Source organism: Nannospalax galili, unplaced genomic scaffold (assembly GCF_000622305.1).
Source record: "Nannospalax galili isolate Female #2095 unplaced genomic scaffold, S.galili_v1.0 scaffold454, whole genome shotgun sequence".
In the NCBI taxonomy this organism is placed as follows: Eukaryota; Metazoa; Chordata; class Mammalia; order Rodentia; family Spalacidae; genus Nannospalax; species Nannospalax galili.
The window spans coordinates 2,342,958-2,361,362 of record NW_008334929.1 but is presented as its reverse complement, the minus strand read 5'-3'; the positions used below and the strand labels follow the sequence as shown (position 1 = coordinate 2,361,362).

The 18,405-nt window shown below is 39.0% G+C and overlaps 1 protein-coding gene across 3 annotated transcripts in view; it reads left to right on the top strand.

The window, feature by feature from the left end:
- Cpne8 (copine 8) overlaps positions 1 to 18,405 on the top strand; it is a 210,050-nt gene that overhangs the window by 69,522 nt on the left and 122,123 nt on the right. For all 3 annotated transcript variants that reach the window (XM_008829660.3, XM_008829659.3, XM_029561885.1), the window contains exon 6: positions 12,156 to 12,232. In XM_008829660.3, the coding sequence (XP_008827882.1) occupies positions 12,156 to 12,232 (77 nt within the window). The remainder of the gene's footprint in view (positions 1 to 12,155; positions 12,233 to 18,405) is intronic.

Sequence of the window (18,405 nt, the reverse complement as noted above, 5' to 3'; positions counted from 1 at the left end):
CTATCTATTATCTATCTATCTATCTATCTATGTATCTATCATCTATCTATCATCTATCTATCCATCATCTATCTATCATATATCTATCTATCTATCTATCTATCTATCTATCTATCTATCTATCTATCATCTATCCATCCATCCATCCATCCATCATCTATCTACCTATCATCTATCAATCATCTATCTATCTATCTATCTATCTACCTATCTATCATCTATCAATCATCTATCAATCATCTATCATCTATCTATCGCCTATCTATCTGATGATATGTGCACTTTTCAGTAGGGTTTTGAGATAATACATTTCCCTGTGGCCTTTCATACCACTTAAGCATTATTTATCTCTTTTCTCCTTCCCCCGTATAACTCTCCCTTCCTCTCCCCTTCCCAGTTAGAATAACCCTTTCCCCACTTCTCCATCGATAACCCTGTCTCCTCCGTTCCCCTTTCCTTTTTATCCACATGGTTCCTTTCCATTTTCTGGGTCCTGCCATTAAATCAGGATAAAATACTCACATCTAAGGATTTGGAGCTGGGATTCTCAAATGAAAGAGAATATCTATCACTTGTTTTTCTGACTCTGTGTTACTTCACTTAGTATAACAACTTCTGGTTCCATCCATTTACCTACAAATTTCATGACTTTGATTGTCTTTACCGAACTCAATTGTGTAAATGGACCACATTTTTTATTTTTCATTCATCAGCTAAGGGACATAAATGTTGTTTCCATTTCTTAGCTATTGTGAAAAGTGCAGCAACAAACATGGCTGTGCAAGTATCTCTATAGTAAGATGAGTCCTTTGGGTATGTGCCAGGGAGTGGTGTAACAGAATCATATGGTAGAGTTTGTTTATTAAATTTGTATTTATTTGCTTCCTTCCTCCCTCCCCTCTCCCTTCCATCCATCCATCTATCCATCTTTTAGTTCAAACTACTCATCAGGAAGCATGCTTCCTGAACAGTTAGAAACATTTCCATAGAGGTGTATGTGTTGGAGGTGTGTGTGAAGGTGCCAACCTGTGGGCCTTATCGATGTAGTTGCCTTCCATTCAAAGAAGAAAGTATATGAGATAAGTACCTCAGAAAGGACTGTGCATATCTTCCTTCAATAACCAGTGATTATTAAACTTTACTATGTAAGAAATGTGCCTCCCAGAATCTATGAATGTATGTTTCTTCTCAAATATTACTTTTGTAGAAGACTTTATTCTTCTTCCCAAATAGTTTCATGTTTCTTTCATCCTAAAAAGTTTTGTGGGACTGGAGAGATGACTCAGCATTAGGAGTGCATACTGCTCTTGCAGAAGATCAAATTCAGTTCCCAGTACCCAGGACCCTTGACTCACAACTGCCTGTAAGTTCACCTCCAGGAGCATCTGATGCCTCTGGTCTTTAAGGGCCCTTGCTCTCTCATGCACACACACAAACACACACACACACTTAAAAATATTGAAAAAAAATTTAAAACACAGAAATGTTTTATTTTGATACTGTGGTACCCTCACTATACCTCTTTTACCTTCTGTTTCTCACTATCCATCTTTAAAGAGTGTCTTGGGTTACGTTAAAGGTCGTCTCCTGGTCTCCTTTTCTGTGGTCCTTTCAACTAACCAGATTCTGTTTTTCACTTCCACTGGAGGGGTTCTGATGTGATGAAGATTTAGTGGCCAAGTTTCACTTTTCATACACCTGACTTTACCTCCTTTGGACAGAACTGACCATTCTCTTCTGGGGGATACTCACCTCCCCTAATTTGCATGGAAACTTCTCCCTTCCCTCTTCTCTTACTGGCTGTTTGTCCATTATAATCCCAGAGCATTGCTTCTGCCTTCTAGTGCTTAATGTCCATCAAAGCTCTATTTTAAAGTGTTATCAAACCCACTTGATAAATTTTCCTTGAGACAGCTCTGACTTTTCCGTGTCTTTACCTGATGATCCCAGAGTGTCTGACTTTGAACTCGTACAAACCCAATGTTCCAGTTGATAGTCTGTTGAAGCCTAAAACGTGCCTACAGTTTGCTATATTTCTTGTTACTCTTTTCCCTCTGCCTCTGTTCTACTATGAAGCTAATTCCTCCTCAGTTTACTTTGAAAACTTGGCGCCCTGTTAGATGCTTTCCACCTCTCATTTAGTGAATCACCAGGTCATGTTCACACTAAAGGAATTGTCCTCCGTCTCCTCGCTTTTCCTGCTGATGTTTATTGCCATTCTTCCTAACTTTTGTGCAACCTCCTGTACGTCCCAGAGTTTAGACTACCTTATATTTTATCCTTTACATCACTGTGCTTGGTTTTTAGAATACATTCAGAAGCCAGAGAAATGGCTCAGTGGGTCAAGGTGCTTGTCCAAACCACAGACTTTGAATTTCTTTCCCAGATCCCACGTGGTGGAAGGAGAAAATTGAGGCCTGTAAGCTGTCTTCTGACTTTTGCACGTCCTGTGGCACATGTGCACCCACACACACACATACACACACACGTACACACATGCATGCATGCACACACGTGCACAAGCACGCACACATGCACACACACCCATACACACGCACACGCATGCACACATGCATGCATGCATGCGCACATGTGCACACACACGTGCACAAGCACATGTGCACACATGCACGCATGCATGCACATGCACATGCACAAGCACGCACACATGCACACACACCCATACACACGCACACGCATGCACACACGCATGCATGCATACGCACATGTGCACACACACGTGCACAAGCACATGCGCATACACACATGTGTGCACACGCTAACACACGCACACACAAACACATGCACACACACGCACACACAATACAAAAATAAATCTTTAAAAACACGTGTGAACATAACACACATAAATAAATCTAATAAAATTAAAAGTATATATTCAGTAGACAGTACAAATGGGTTAATAAATGCCTGAGTTGGTAAGTGGGTGAAGTGTGTCAAAGCAGGAAGAAAGTTTGAATTACTATATGAATGGCTGGATATTATTGCCTTGTATTTCAGTTAGAAATTAAGAATAACAAAAGCCTTTTCTTATTTGAAAGCATCCAAGTACAGATTTTAGGTAAAAAGTATATAACACATTTGATCCCAAATTTATGATGCATTTCGAAGATCAGAGGCCAGTAAACAAGCCAGGTCTGTTCCTTGAGGAGATGATTCCTTAACAGCCTAGCTGTCCACCTGCCAACAGTGCAGTGTGAAATATAGACCAGCTCCTTGGCGGAAGCACTGATGATTGCAGTGTGGACTGAAGACACTTGTCTTTGGCAAGGGATTTGGTGGGAGCAAATAGTGTCTTAGAATAGCAATGACAAAATCTGTTCTCCTTTTTAATTTCTGATGATTTTGAAAGAGTTCCTTATTTAGGATGACTTTATTTGGGGTTCGATGTCTGACTTAATACTGTTAGTGAAATGGAGGTATGAAGTGAAACTGTAGCGTTGCCTTGGAATATTGAAGGTGTGCTTCTTAAGAAGCATCCTGTTAACGTGACGAGTTCCTTGGCAATTGGAAAGCTCTCAGTGGGGAAATCCTGTGCTGCAGATGAGGATTGATGAAATTCAGGGTCTCATTCTGTTAGATGATTCATTCTTGGACTGTGAACAGAATGGAACATTTTGAATTCCATCTTCATTCTGTGTGGCTCGAGGGAACCCACGTGTCTGTCTTAGTGCTGTTATCAGAATTCCATCTCAAACTTTTTCCACTATTCATTCAGCTCAGTAATTAATAAAAACAATAGACCCATAATTGCTATGTCTAGGATTCTTTTTGGTATGTTGGACCAGATGTCATAGAAATTATACAGCGTGCAACAAAATTTTATACCCAGGAAGCAAGTCGTAATGAATTGGTCTCCTTGGTTGAGTTCGGAAGGCATCCACTGAAATTCTTTCGGGCGTGTTTGTAGCTCACTGGATTCTTCTGGCGATATGACAAAGCCTTCAGTGTGTTTCCTAACTGTTGCGCGTTTAAACTTCCACTTGTAAATTAATGTATTTTGCAATTGAATTTGAAAATTAAGTGTTTGGATCATGAAATGTGCTTTCTTCTGGGAGCAGGTTTATAAATGGGTCAAGATCCTTTCACTACAATGTGAACCTGAGTATGATAGTTACTTTCTCATTTCTGTGGCAATAGTAACATGAGGGAGGAAAGGTTTTTTGTTGTTTGCTTCTTTGTCTGATCACGCCTGGTGGAACAGCTGACAGGACACAGAGAACATGACTGGAATCAGGTCAGGCTATTTCTCAAAAATTCACTCCTCATAGCTCAATTCCTAATGGTCCACAATCTTGCAAAAGAGAGCCAAATTCATGATCCTGTGGGAGGCATTTCTGATTCAAACCATATGTCTAATCTATATATAATCCAACTGAATTTTCATGTTTATAGCCACATGTTCCAGGAATGTTTACAGCTCTGGGTAGGAAGCAGTGAGTAGTACGAGTTGTACCCTTGTCCTTAACAGCAAAAAATCACCACTCCAGAGGTAGAATGGAGAGAGTTGTTCAGCAAACTCAGGTGCAAATGATTTATATGTTAATATATTTTATTTTCCTTAAAGCACATGTAATGCCAATACTGAGAGAGATGGGCAAAAAACAATATTACCTACAATTTCAAATCCCCTTTTCAAGGCAGCGTGGTAGAATACTCATTTATATAAAAATCTACTTACTGTTTATTTATTGAGGACGAGGAGGAGGCCACTGAAAAAATTTAGCAAAATAACATTCTAAGCAAAAACAAGCAGCAATGCAAAGTCCTTGAACCTGGAAGGACTGTGATTCATTGGTGTGACCCTGTGTGAATATTAGAGTCCAATGATACAGGTTGAAAGAGGCATAGAAATATGAGATTTACAGGCTGACTTCTTAAAGGTTTCAGATCTTTATTGTTGTACGGTGCTGGAGGGGGACGCGACCTGATTTATGCTTTTAAATGGTGCATGTCTGCTGAAGTGCTGAATGAGTCAGAGGAGCAAGGTTGGAAGTCGGGGTGCCAGTTATGGGCCTGCTGTAATTCAGCTGACGACTCACACTAGCTGATCGAAGTCACAGGAGTGCTACAAAGCAGGAAGATTTGCAGTGTGCTGTGCTGAATTCATCTGGATAAGCTCCCCGTCAGAATAAGAAGTTACATGACTCCCTTTGGTATTGGAGAGAACCCTGTGGTAAACAGTATGCAAGGTTTCAAGACCAGAGACACAGATCTGGAAGACATCAGCCAGGAGAGTAAGAACTTCGAGTCCCCACAGAGAGCAAATGGAGAAAAGAAGATGGCAGATTCTTGAGGGAATTTAAACGTTTAGAAACCCAGTGGAACAGCTTAGCTAGAATCATTTTAAAAGCCATTTAGGACACAGCTCTCTGTGGTTCCAGCCCACCCAAAGCATTCCTCTGCACCTGGCTGGAGACCAGTCCAGATCCTTGCCTGCTGTAACCCTCTGGCCTTCCCTGTCCTTGAGTACCCAGATACATTATTGGTCTCTGGGACATTGCTCGTGACATTTGTCCTGCCTGGCATGCTTTTTTTAAAGTTTTATTTGTTATTTTTATTTTTTATGTGTATTAGTGTATTGCCTGCATGTAGGTAAGTGCACCCTTGTGCACAATGCCTGTGGAGTCAGAAATAGACATTGAATTCCCTGAGACTGGAGTTACAGAAGGTTCTTAGTTGCCATGTGGGTGCTGGCAATCCAACCTGGGTCACGTGCAAGAGCAGCCAGTGAGTGCTGTTAACTGCTCAACCATCTCTCCAGTCCCTGCCTGGCATTCTTTTGAGACAAATAGTCACATCGTCTGCTCCCTCACAGTAATCAGATAGCTTTTCTTTGTTTCTTGTTTTTTGAGACAGGGTCTCTCTGTAGCCCCAGCTACCTGAAACTCAATATGCATCCCAGGCTAGCCTTGATCTCAGAGATCTGCCTTTAATCACAGCACCTGGGAGGCAGAGGCAGGCGGATCTCTGTGAGTTCAAGGCCAGCCTGGTCTACATAGCGAGTTCCAGGTCAGCTGGGACTACAGAAGGACCCTGTCTCCAAAAGACCACAAAGAATTTCATACTTAACAAATATTAGTAAGTCTTAGGCATTTGGCATGTCAACTGTCTAATCTTTACTGATAGTGAAAATATTTACTTATTTCCTCTTAGCATCTTATAGTTGTTGCTGAGAATTAGTGTTTTATAAAGCATAATATGTTTTCAGGAGGCAGTAGTTTATATATTAAATTTCTTGTATTTTTGAGTAGTATAGTATTCCAAATGCATATGTGTAATAATTTTTAAAACTGGATTAGCGTCAATCAATGACCACCAACTTCTTGAAACTTTAATTTCATTCAGGGACTTAATTAGCTGCCTTAATTTGAACTTCTTAAAAACTAAAAATATCTTGAAAATTGTTGGTTGTCCTATGGGAAAATAAAGTGTAGCAGTGCTCTGTGATGCCATATTACAGTGATGCCTAAGTAAAAACAGCCCAGCTCATGGCATCCACTTTTAGCCAGAAGGGGACCCAAACTTCTCTGAGAACCTGTTCTGTTCCTGCAGAATTCTCTGTGCTCTTGGACAAAGAAAGGCCTTCCTCTCTCTTTTGTTGAAACTGTTCATCCAATATGAAATTGGGAAGGAAAAGTGGGCCCTTATCTGAGGATTTTGCCCTTTCTGACTCCTCTAACCGAGAGGAGCACACACATAAGCAGATGTTCTCTGTTTAGTCCCTGTTCTTTGCAACACAAATGTGAGAGTCTGCATTGCTTCGAGAGAAGAGCCAATGTTTGCAGCACTTGCTTGATATATAAAACACGCACGCACGCATGCACACACATGCACACATTGTTCTGCGTCAAGGACAAGGAAAGGTCATATGGGATTAAGACTATGTTTTATGTGATAAGAGGAACACAAGGCCTAGTACATTGTTTAAATTAAAAGCAAGCTGAGATAGCGTAAGTGATTCAAAACATAAGACTGACTTGGGTTGTGATATTAGGTAAAGTCATTTGTCCAAGTATGACTGTGTTGTAAAAGTCATTCCCATGATAAATTAATTCAGGTGAGAAAATCTTTCAGATTCTCTTTGCAGGTTAGAGGTCTTTCTTTTTTTAATTAAAAGCTTGGAAGTAGTATTTATATCTTTGGTTTATAAGAACCAACTTTGTGTGTATCCAGTTTGGTCATTTGATCTGCCTGTTAAAGGTGCTGTTGTTAATTTGAAGAAAGGCTGTTTTGTTATATTAAAGTAATCAATTATTTCTACTAAAATATTAGATCCATTTGTTTCATGTTGAGTTTATCTGATCCACAAATAATATGGGTATGCTAATAACCATTAAAAAAATCAGGAATTGGGGCTGGAGCGATGGCTCAGTGGTTAAGAGCACTGACTGCTCTTGCAGAGGACCCAGGTTCGATTCCCAGCACCCACATGGCAGCTACAAACCATCCTTAACTCCAGTTCTAGGGGAATCTGAAGCCTTTCTTCTGATTTCCACGGCATTGCACAACACGGGTGCACTCACATACATGCGGGCAATACACTCATACATGTAAAATAAAAATAATAAATGAGATATTTTTTTAAAAATCAGGAATTTCTACTGAAGCAATGAGGTACCTTGTTTATGAAAAGCAGTTGCCAGGTTGAGTGTAGTGCAGGATTGAACCAGCACAGCCTTCACAGCTGATGTGATTCCCATAATTTAAATAAGTGGAAAAATTCTGAAGGGTTAACAAGGAGTCCCAACAGCGAACTATTAGCAAGTAATACTCATAATACAACTTTCATTGGAGGTTCCATTTCTTCATGTCTTCACAACATTAAAATATTGCAAGACACTTATTCCATATTTTCACTTGCTCTGATGACCTTGGTGTTATAGACATGCTCCAAGTTAGTTAAATGACCCCCCAAATGAACAGAAGGAACAGAAGCAGCCATGACTCAGGGAAGGAATCTAATAATTCACTTGACTGTACCCAATTACTGAGCTGAATTAAGATGAGCTACCAATAATCTAATTTAACCTTTTAATTTAAATTACCTATACATTAAGGAAATCATATATTCAGCTGTTCACTGATCATTGATAAAATGCAAATTCAAAATTATCTTTACTAGAACTTTTGGGAGAAAGATGCCATGCTATTAAATACTTATGAAATTGCTCATCATTAGGTTAATGAGACATTATGTACTTGTTTAACAGTAGTCCAAAAATCAGGAACTTCTCTTCCAGTTCATGCTTCTTGCTTCATCTTACCACCATTCTCACAATGCCATCTTTTCCATATTTATGTCTGTGTACGCTGTGTGTACACTGGTCAGTATGTCTGGTGGCTGGTGCATAAGACACATTTGCATGTCATAATAGCATTTTCAATAAAATTTCATTTAAAAATGTGGATTGTGACCACAGCGTGGAATTGGGAGTAAAGCTATTTTATTTAGATAGTTCTAGTATCCCAAGAATTGGATTCTCGAAGCAAAGTAGTACATCTTGAGCCTGAGCCTTTAACAGCTGTACCAGCTCTTCACTGTGGTTAGACAGTGTTGTTTTACCCCAGGGGCTGAGGCGATTGGGTTCCAGACGTCTGTTCCAAGTGCTTTACATATATTACCAGCATGTATCGTCTTAATCTTTTTAAGAATCCAGAGATAAGTATTATTATGTCTGTTTTGTAGATTGGAATATTGAGGTCTAGAGACACTGGTACATGGTTCGGTCTGTATATGAATACAGACAGCATAGCACTTCTTGTTATTCAAAGTAAGTATGTTAGCCACTACAAACTAAGTAAATATATGTATAGATGTATGTGTAAGATACTCAAATTATGTATAGGGACCATTATTATATATGTTAATTTATTTGTACCTAGAATAAAAGCTGAAAACCAAATGAGTTCTTGTACTTCAAAATGAGCTTTATTTAAAATTGTTTTTACATTTTTATTTATTTATTTTATGTTCATGCATGTATGTGTTGGTATGTGTGTGTGTACACACATGCCACAGTGTGCATGTGGAGGTCAGAGGACAGCTTTCAGGAGTCGGTTCTCTCCTATCACCCTGCGTGTCCAGGGATCAAACTCAGGTTTTCTGTCTTGACGGCAAGCAACCTTACCCACTGAGCCATCTCACTGGCCCCAGAGCTGCACTTCTTGTTTGTAGAACTATTAAAAAATGTAATTTTCATAAATATAGACAAGCAGCAAGCTACAATATAAAATAAAATTTAGGTGGCAGAATTGTTCAATAAATATTGGTACTTAAGGAATAATTACAGCAATACATATGAAGGAATAATCATGGTATGCTATGTATAGATATTCTCCAAAGTATTAATAGGAAAGAAGAGAGAAACAAATGTGTTTGTGTATAATCAACTGGATCTTGGTTCCTGCAATTTCAAGTCATTTAGTTGTAAAAATCTAGATGCAGATAGTGGTAGTACTCTGAGCTCCGCCCCAGCCCATCCCAGTTGCTGCCCCTGAGGCCTGTGAAATGACTGCTCTTTTCCTGATCTTTGTCCCTTGTGTTTCTCTCTGTTAATCTTTCATCTTTATCAACAGCATATTGAGTTGAGGGAAATTAATAGTTCAATACATTTTAAGAGTTCCAATGAATGCTAGGTATAGTAGACAGTTTATGTACATTGAAAGAGTTCAAGTTAAGCTTTATGAACCTATTTCTTTAGACCATAATGTAATTTATTTATTTTTTTTTGCATTTAGCAAATATTTATTGACCTCATGGCCATTTTGAGTCCAGAAGCCATAATGGTTGCATATATTAAAATGTTTCTCAACTTCTCGAGATTCCCCAAGCTAGCTTTGGTCTGTAGGGGTTAGAGCTGTGGAAAGGGGATTGGATTTATTAGTGGAAACATCATCACAGCCTAATTGTAATGGTCCTGCAGCCGGGACCCAGTGCCAGAGAGAAACAGTTAAATAGTTCATGGTATAGTTTGCTTTTATTTCCATCTCTAACCACAGATAAAAATACCTAAAAATACCCATTGAAGGACACTAATTATATTACTAGTTCTTAAAATACATAGACTGTGTGACCCATTAAGACAGCGAAAAACTGACTAGAAGTTTCTCACCCAATGAGTGATCTATATTGATGTGCTGACTTCTGCTTTGTGAGTAGTACATTACTTGAAACAAAGTGTACATACAGAAATGTAAAACAACTCCATGAATGCCGTAAATATGTGGAGCGTGAACGAGCAGAAACGAGAGATGTAACTTTCATAGATTCTTGGTGTGACTTTTGGTGTGCGTTTTATTGGTTCAGTTCTTAATTTTTTCTGTTTAGAAGTGACAGCACTCATGAGCTTGCTTGATAGTGAGGAGCCCGGTCTTTGCATGCTGCATGTTCCTGTTCTGTTCTCTGCAATAGCATACAACTTTTTCTGAGGCCATTTCCTCCATTGGCCAAATCCCTTCAGCATGTTGTTTATGTAGCAATTGTTAATATAAATATTCTTTGAAAACAATTTAGAGTGCCCCATATAGATTTCTTTGCATCTACCCAACAAAGCAGTGCTTTTTCTGAATGTTTAGGATTCAGCTGTATCTAGCTGTCATGAAGTATAGAAAGCGTTAGGTTTACTTAACTCCCATGAATCATACTTTAAATATATATGTAATATATACAGTATAAATATATGCATAATGACGTTGGTAAAAAATGTGCTACTAATGATATCCAATTTAAATATGTCGGAGCTTTCAATTGTTTTTGAACACTTGGAAACAAATTCAAAGGAAGTTGCAGTTTTGTGGGAGTGAAGCCAATCTGTTGTAATTCAGAGTGACCGGCTCGCCACTGCCTCCAGCCCAGCCACACGCTAGAACAGTCCCTCCGGATCCTGCCTCTACATTCGTGCACGGCCGCCTCCTGTTGGCTGCAGCCTCGTTTGGGTCGTGCCGGTTGTTTCTCACCAACTAGTGTAGTCTTCTGACTGCTGCCCCGAGGGTTTTCCTCTTTCCTGTGTCAGTGCTGTCAGCAGGTACTGGAGTCACTGTCAGGATGCTGTACATGATGGTGGGTGTCCCTGCACCACACGAGGATGTTTGGTTGCTTCCATGGGTCCTAAGGAAACTTTTTTGTTCAGCCCAGAGAGTCTCCAAGGTCTCGGCTCTCATGTCCTGCTTTCTCTTTGCCGTTTTCTTTTCTCACTTCTGTCTTATTTGATCTGTTCTCTAGCACTAAAAAGCCCAATTTTTAGTTCTGCAATATGATGCCACTTGACTCTCAAGATGTACTTCCTGGGGTGCAGAAGGCTTTTCACCCTTTGGACTCAGTACTGTTCACCTGTTTTCCTCCACTGAGTAACAGAGTTTTGATTTTTGTGGATTTCTGGGATAGTGTGTGTCTGTGCCCTGTTGCTCCCGGTGGACTTGGATTGAAATGTCAGTGAGTGAGCCTTGGGTTTAGCCTCCCGGGTTCTCCTTGTGCTTCTGAGCAAGTTACTTACCTTATGCCTCAGTTCCTGTCTTGGTAAAGTGGGGCCACATCATGGGTTCCTAAGCATGAGTTGACTTTTTTTTTTTTTTTAGTTGAGAAGTCATTTTTCTCAAACTCCAGTGAACAAAGTATAATACCTTGCACATTGAATAAGCAGATTAGCCGACTCTGATTTTAATACAAATTACAATATTCCATTTGATGTTAGTCTTCTGTCCGTCTCTCATAAAGCTTCTCTTGGGCCCCTTCAATGCATGAGTAATTGAGGGAGCATTCCTCCCATCAGAGTCCTTAGCCAGGACAGATGTTTGAAACTTGTCCAGCCACACTGAGGCGTGGGCAATTCTTCTTGGAAACCTGTTTTTCAATCTAGATGTCCCGATGGTGATAGATCTGTTATTTTATTTACTTGTGACATTGTGGTGTCCGAAAACTCAAAATAATGAGCTGGTTCTATAAGTAAAATATAAAGTACCATGCAAACTTAAAGGAAAGCGATATGCTAAAATGAATGCATACTGGGCTTATTTTCTTTTGGAGTTAGAAATTGTGTATTTCAGCAATGTAAAAATGCAAAAGTGATGTACAATATATGTACTGTAAAGATAGTATGGGAACTTATGAGCTTTAATCCTTTTATCTATTTTAGGACTTTCTGGGACAAGTGTTTTGTACATTGGGGGAGATTGTTGGTTCGCAGGGAAGTCGCCTGGAAAAGCCCATAGTGTAAGTACTTTTTAATTCAGTGAGTATTGAGTACCATGTCAGCTCTTGTGTTTTTGTGTTGGCAGTTTGGAATTCATGGTTATAGACCAAATGAATACATGGTTATAGGCCAAAATTAAGTTTTAAAAAATTTGATTGGAACTTTTTGATCACTAATTTTGACATTGTTATGAAGCATGCATCTTAGATGCTATATGCCGTTCTAGAAACACGTTCAAAAGATGAATTGATTCTATCTAAAAAGGAAGTGTATTCTATTCCTTCTGGTTGTTTTGTTACATTTAATATTTTATGAACAAGAGATTTAAGCCTTTGTGCCAGAGTGTGTGTGTAGCACAACTTTCAACCCATGTGTTAAATAAATATGTTTTTGATTATTGAGATTTCAGTAGTTATTATCACATTACTTTTCCTGAGGGGACATGAACAAACAACTGTTCACCCCAGATAGAGCACTAATTACAGACCAAAGTAGTCATTGCATACAAATCCAGCTTGGTGAACTGCTGAGCTCACTTACAGGAACGTGGGTTCCTCATATGGTGTGGGTGACCCCCAATCATCTGCATCACCAAAAATTCCTACCCCAGCATGGATGATAGCCTCCTGAAAGCTGTACCACTTCCAGTGTAGTCTAGCACCTTCTGAGAGCACAGGCAGCCAGGACAGGAGCATGTGCAGCTGGTGGGGGCAGGTGAAATGGCTGGAATCTCACATGAGGGTCTTAAGTACATTCTCCACTCTCACTTCTGTGAGGGAAGGTCAACAGGCCAGATCTTGTAAGGATCATGTGAGGTGGATAGCAATAGCTGCTGGCTTCAAGATGGCCACAGCTGTGTCATACCCAGCATGACACTTCCACAGTCACTTTTGCTGGTAGTGGATCTGTAGAGAAAGCTGTCAGTGAGAAATTCTCATTACTTGGGTTCATTTATCTGTTTATAAAACTCAGAATATACAGGAGGAATAGTCCAAAAAGTTCAGAACTAACCACGTCAAAGTTTAGGTAAATTTTAAGTCTTTGCCTTCATTCTCAACTCACAAAATAAATACTCAATCTGCTCATCTTTTGCCTCAAATACATGAAATATCCAAGGTATCATTCTCACATTTCTGTACAAAATTTAACTTCAGACTTGTGTCAGTGCTCCGCAAGAACTTCTTAAGTAGTAAGCTAGTAAGTCTATTCATTCTAACATCCTTTATTTAACTTAATTTTCTTAGAAAATTATCACCAAATATCAGCTTGAAGACTTGGATGTGTCTCTTACCCTTTAAATTCTTTTTCATGCATATTTTCATCTAAGTATAGACCTTGGATGCTTATTAGTAAAATGTATCTATTCTCAGTTTAATAAGTAACAAAGCCAATTGTGATGGTTCATGCCTATATCAGCACCCACGAGGCTGAGGCAGGAGGGATTTGAAAAGTTTAAGGCTAGCCTGGGCAACATAGAAAGTTCTAGACCAGTGTGTTTTATAGTGAGAGATCCTGTCCCCCCAACCAAAAATGCTTTAAAGAAGTAAATTGTAAGTAATCTTCAAAAGCACATTTAATTCTTAGTGCATCTCCTAGAGAAGTGACTTGGGTCTACAAGGTTTTCTAGGAGAACAGTGAATCTACCCTTAGTGCTTCCTGAGAAAAAATTACCACCGTAGTTACCTCAGGATGCCTTTAATATTTTTCAAGAGGAAGCAAACCTGACAAAAGTATCAGGCTTTCCTTTGAGATCAGAGCAATGGGAGAGGGATTTCTGTGCACTGGTAATGACATTTTTAAATTGGTGATGTCATTTAAAATTTTTAAGTGTTACGATTTTCTCCATAAAAAGTAAACTATGATTTTAATATTAAGAAAATGTTAAATTGCAAGTAATCTTTCCCAAAAAGAAATCCTGTTTTTGTTTTGTTTTGTTTTGGTTTGGTTTGGTTTGGTTTGGTTTTTTTTTTTTGTTTTTTGTTTTTTTTTGGTCTTTTGAGACAGGGTCTCCCTGTAGCCTGAGCAGTCCTAGAACTCACTATGTAGACCAGGCTGGCCTTGTACTCACAGAGATCTGCCTGCCTCTACCTCCCAAGTGCTGGTACTACAGGCGTGCGCTACCATGCCCAGCAGGAAATCCTTTTTATAAATATTTTTCTTGAATTTTTGCAGATTTCATGCAATGTATTTTGATTGTACTGACATTCCTGCCCTGTCTACACCCCCCTTTACTACCTCCTACCCAATTTCATGTACTCATATCTATAGGCCTATCGAGTCAAATTTGTGTCCCCCAAATGCTCTCCAGTGTGGGTTCATCTACTGGAGCCTGATTAACACCAGCAGTTGCTAATACTCCTCAAGTAAGATTGAGGTTTCTCACCTTCTTCCACGTCTGGAATTGTGTCTGCCTTTAGTGTACATGGGACTTCTGCATGCTGTGAGTTCATATCAGTAACTGACAAGCTGTCTAGAACACTGACTTGTGGTCATCTGCCACCCTTGGCTCTTAACAAATTTTCTGCAGTGATCCCTGGGCCTCGGGAGGCAGGAGTTTGCTATAGGTGTCCTGTTCCTGGAAAAGCACTTTTTGGCCTCTTATTTGCATCTTGGCTCTTTGTGATCTTGTGTCTGCTGCATGATGAAACTTCTATGCTGAGAGTTGAGAGATGCATTAATCTATGGGTATAACAATAAGTCATTACGAGTCAGGTTAATACTGTATTTATTTAGCAGAATAATAGAATTAGACTCTCCTATGACTCATGACCTGTCTAGCCTTAGGTTCCTAGGCTTGATAACAATGTCAGCAATAGACTCCATGTTATGAGGCATGCCTTAAATCCAATTAGAAAGTTGTTAGTTGCTTTATAATATTTGTGTCACTCTTGCACCAGTGGGCATATATTGCCAGGCCAGTTGTTGTTGTAGCTTGCAGGATTTATAGCTCAGGTTGATGATTAATTTTCTCTTCAGGTAGCATGCATAGCACCTTCTAGAGCTATAAAAGCTAGACGGTGAAGATGAGACTTTGAAGTCAGCACCAGCTTGATTTCTCCTTGTTTGTTCTACAGCTCATGTATGTAGTGTCTTCAGCAATAAGGTCTTATTATGAAGTTCTGGTGGGTAACCAAGAGCGGGGGCAATGGCCAGTATTGTTTGAAGGTCTATGGGACTCCTGGTCAACAGCTTCAAAGGATAGAATCCATACCTGGCATTGGGTTTTTACTTTGCAAACCTATGGTATCTAGTAGGGGAAATGTCTCCCGGTCACAAAGTAATACCTTTAATCTCTTTTTATAATGTATGTATATATTCTTTAAGAATCTTCTATAATGGTAGGTTTCCAGATGGCTTCTTCTAAAGGCCCTTAGTGCTACTTATCCCTCCCCATGCTCCCTTCTCTGTCCTGCCCTCCCGTTCCGCATCCCTTTTAATCTTTCCTACTGTATTAGTCACCTTTCTCCTTTATATCACTACATCTTCCCTCATCTCCAAGGAAGCCTCCACCCCCTCACCCCACCATGACCACTTATTAGCTTCCCAGACTCACTGGATTTTTAAATAGAAACATACATATCTAAGATTTCAAAGCTAGCATTCCGCTATGAGAGAGAATATGTGACATTTGTTTTTCTGGGTCTAGGTTACCTCACTCAGGATGATTGTTTTCCAGTTCCATCCATTTATTTGTAAATTTCATAATTTTTTTAAAGATTTGAGTAATAATTCATTGTATATATGTACCACACCTTCATTATCCATTCATTGGTTAATGAGCATCTAGGTTGTTTCCAGTTTCTGTCTATTATTAAAAGAGCAGCAACAAATATGGATGATCAGATATTTCTGTAGTATGGTACAGAGCCTTTTGGGCATATACCTAGGAGTGGTATGACTGGGTCAGATAGTAGACCAAATTTGAGCTTTCTGATGCATCACCACACTGATTTCCATAGTGGCTGCACGAGTTTGCACTCCCACCAGTGGTAGATATGAGTTCCTCTTTCTGCACATCCTCTGCAGCATTTGTTGTTTTGTTTGTTTGTTTGATCTTAGCCATTCTGACTGGGGTAAGATGAAATCTCAAAAAATTTTAATCTGCATTTCCCTGATGACTAAAGATGTTGAACATTTAAAAGAGTGTTTCTCAGGCAAGTGTGTTTCATGTATAGAGAACTCGCTACTTGGCTCCTTGCCCAACTTTTCAACTAGGTTGTTTGTTTTTTTGATGTTTAGTTTTGTCAGTTCTTTATGTATTCTAAATACTAACCCTCTGTCAGAGGTACAGGTGGTACAGATTTTTCCCCCATTCTGAAGGGTGTCTCTTCACTTGGATGATGGTGTCCTTTGATGTATGGAAGCTTTTTAGTATCATGTGGTCAATTTGTCAATTGTTGGCTGTCATGACTGCACTATAGGAGTCCTGTTCAGAAAGTCCATTCCTGTACTTATAAGTTCCAATGTATGCCTTACATTCACCTCTGTTTGATTCAGAGTATTGGGTCCTTGACCCATTTGGAGTTGAGTTTTGTGCATGGTGAGAAGTAAGGATCTAAATTCATTCTTCTACATGCAGCTGTCCAATCTGACATCTGACCAACACCATTTGTTGAACATGTTGTCATTTCACCAGTGTGTATTTGTGGCTTCTTCTCAAAAGTCAGCTAGCTGGAAATGCGTGGAATTAAATCTGGGCCCTCAATTCTATTCCACTGATCAATGTGTCTGTTTCTATGCCAGTGCCATGCTATTTTTTTTAATTATATGTAATAAATTTGAGACCAGGAATCTGAGATCAGATCCTTCAGCGGTTCTTTTACTCTTTAGGGCTATTTTGGCTATCCTGGATTTTTTGTGCTTCCATATGAAATTTGAGATATTTTTTTCCAAATTGTGTGAAGAATCGTGTTGGAATTTTGATAGATATTGCACTGAATTTTACAAATTGCTTTTGGTAGGATGGCCATTTTTGACAGTATTAATCCTCCCAATCTATGAGCATGGGAGGGCTTTCCATCTCAATGTCTTAAAAGTTTTTGGTATAGAAGCCTTTCACTTCCTTGGTTAGATTTATTCAAAGATATCTTAGTTTTTTGAGGTTATTGTGAAGGAGATTCTCTGATTTCTTTCTTGGCATGTTGTTGGTATATAAGAGGGCTACTGTTGTTTATATGTTAATTCTATATCCTGCTACTTTGTCAAATGCATTTATCAAGCCTGGGAGCTTTCTGGTGGAGTCTTTTATGTTAAAAATCACCTACAAAGAAGGATACTTTGACTTCTTCCTTTCCAGTTTGTATCCCCTTGTCTCCCTTTATTGCTTTCACTCAAACTCCAAGTACTGTATTGAACAGAAATGAGACAGAGGACATCCTTGTCTTATTCCTGATTTTAGTGAGAATGCTTAAGTTTTTCTCTATGTAGCATGATGTTGGCCGTGGGCTTGTTGTGTAGTGCCTTTATTATGTTGACGTATATCCCATGTATCCCTAGATTTTTCATGACTTTTATCATGAATGGATGTTGGATTTTTGTCAAAGGCCTTCTCTACCTTTTTTAATGAGATGCTCATGTGGTTTCTGTTGTTCAGTCTGTTTATGTGGTGGATTACACTTATTAATTTTTATATGCTGAACCAGCCCTGCATCTCTGGAATGAATCCACTTGATAATGGTGAATAATCTTTTGTGTGTGTTCTTGCATTTGGTTCATGAGTATTTTATTGAGGATCTTTACATCTATGTTCATCAGAGAGATTGCTCTTTATTTTCATTTTCTGTTAGAATTTCTGTTTTGGTATTAGAGTAGTATTGGCTTCATAGAAAGAACTTGGGAGTGTTCCTTTTCTAATTTATAGAATATTTTGAGGAGTACTGGTGTTCTCCTTTGAATGTTTGGTAGAATTCTGTGCTGTATCCATCTGGTCCTTGGCTCCTTTGAAGTTGGGAGGTTTTTAATTACTGAATCTATCTCAGTGGTTGTTAGGGCTCTGTCTAAATTATTTATGACATTTTAATTTAACTTTGGTAGACTGTACATATCTAGAATGTTATCCATTTCTTTTAGATTTTTCATTTCTTCTTTATGATAACTGTGTTCTAGTTTAATTCTGTTTCACTGCTAAAACACTGGGATCAAAAGTACAGAGGGGAGGAAAAAGTTTAGTATTTATTTACTTATATATATATTT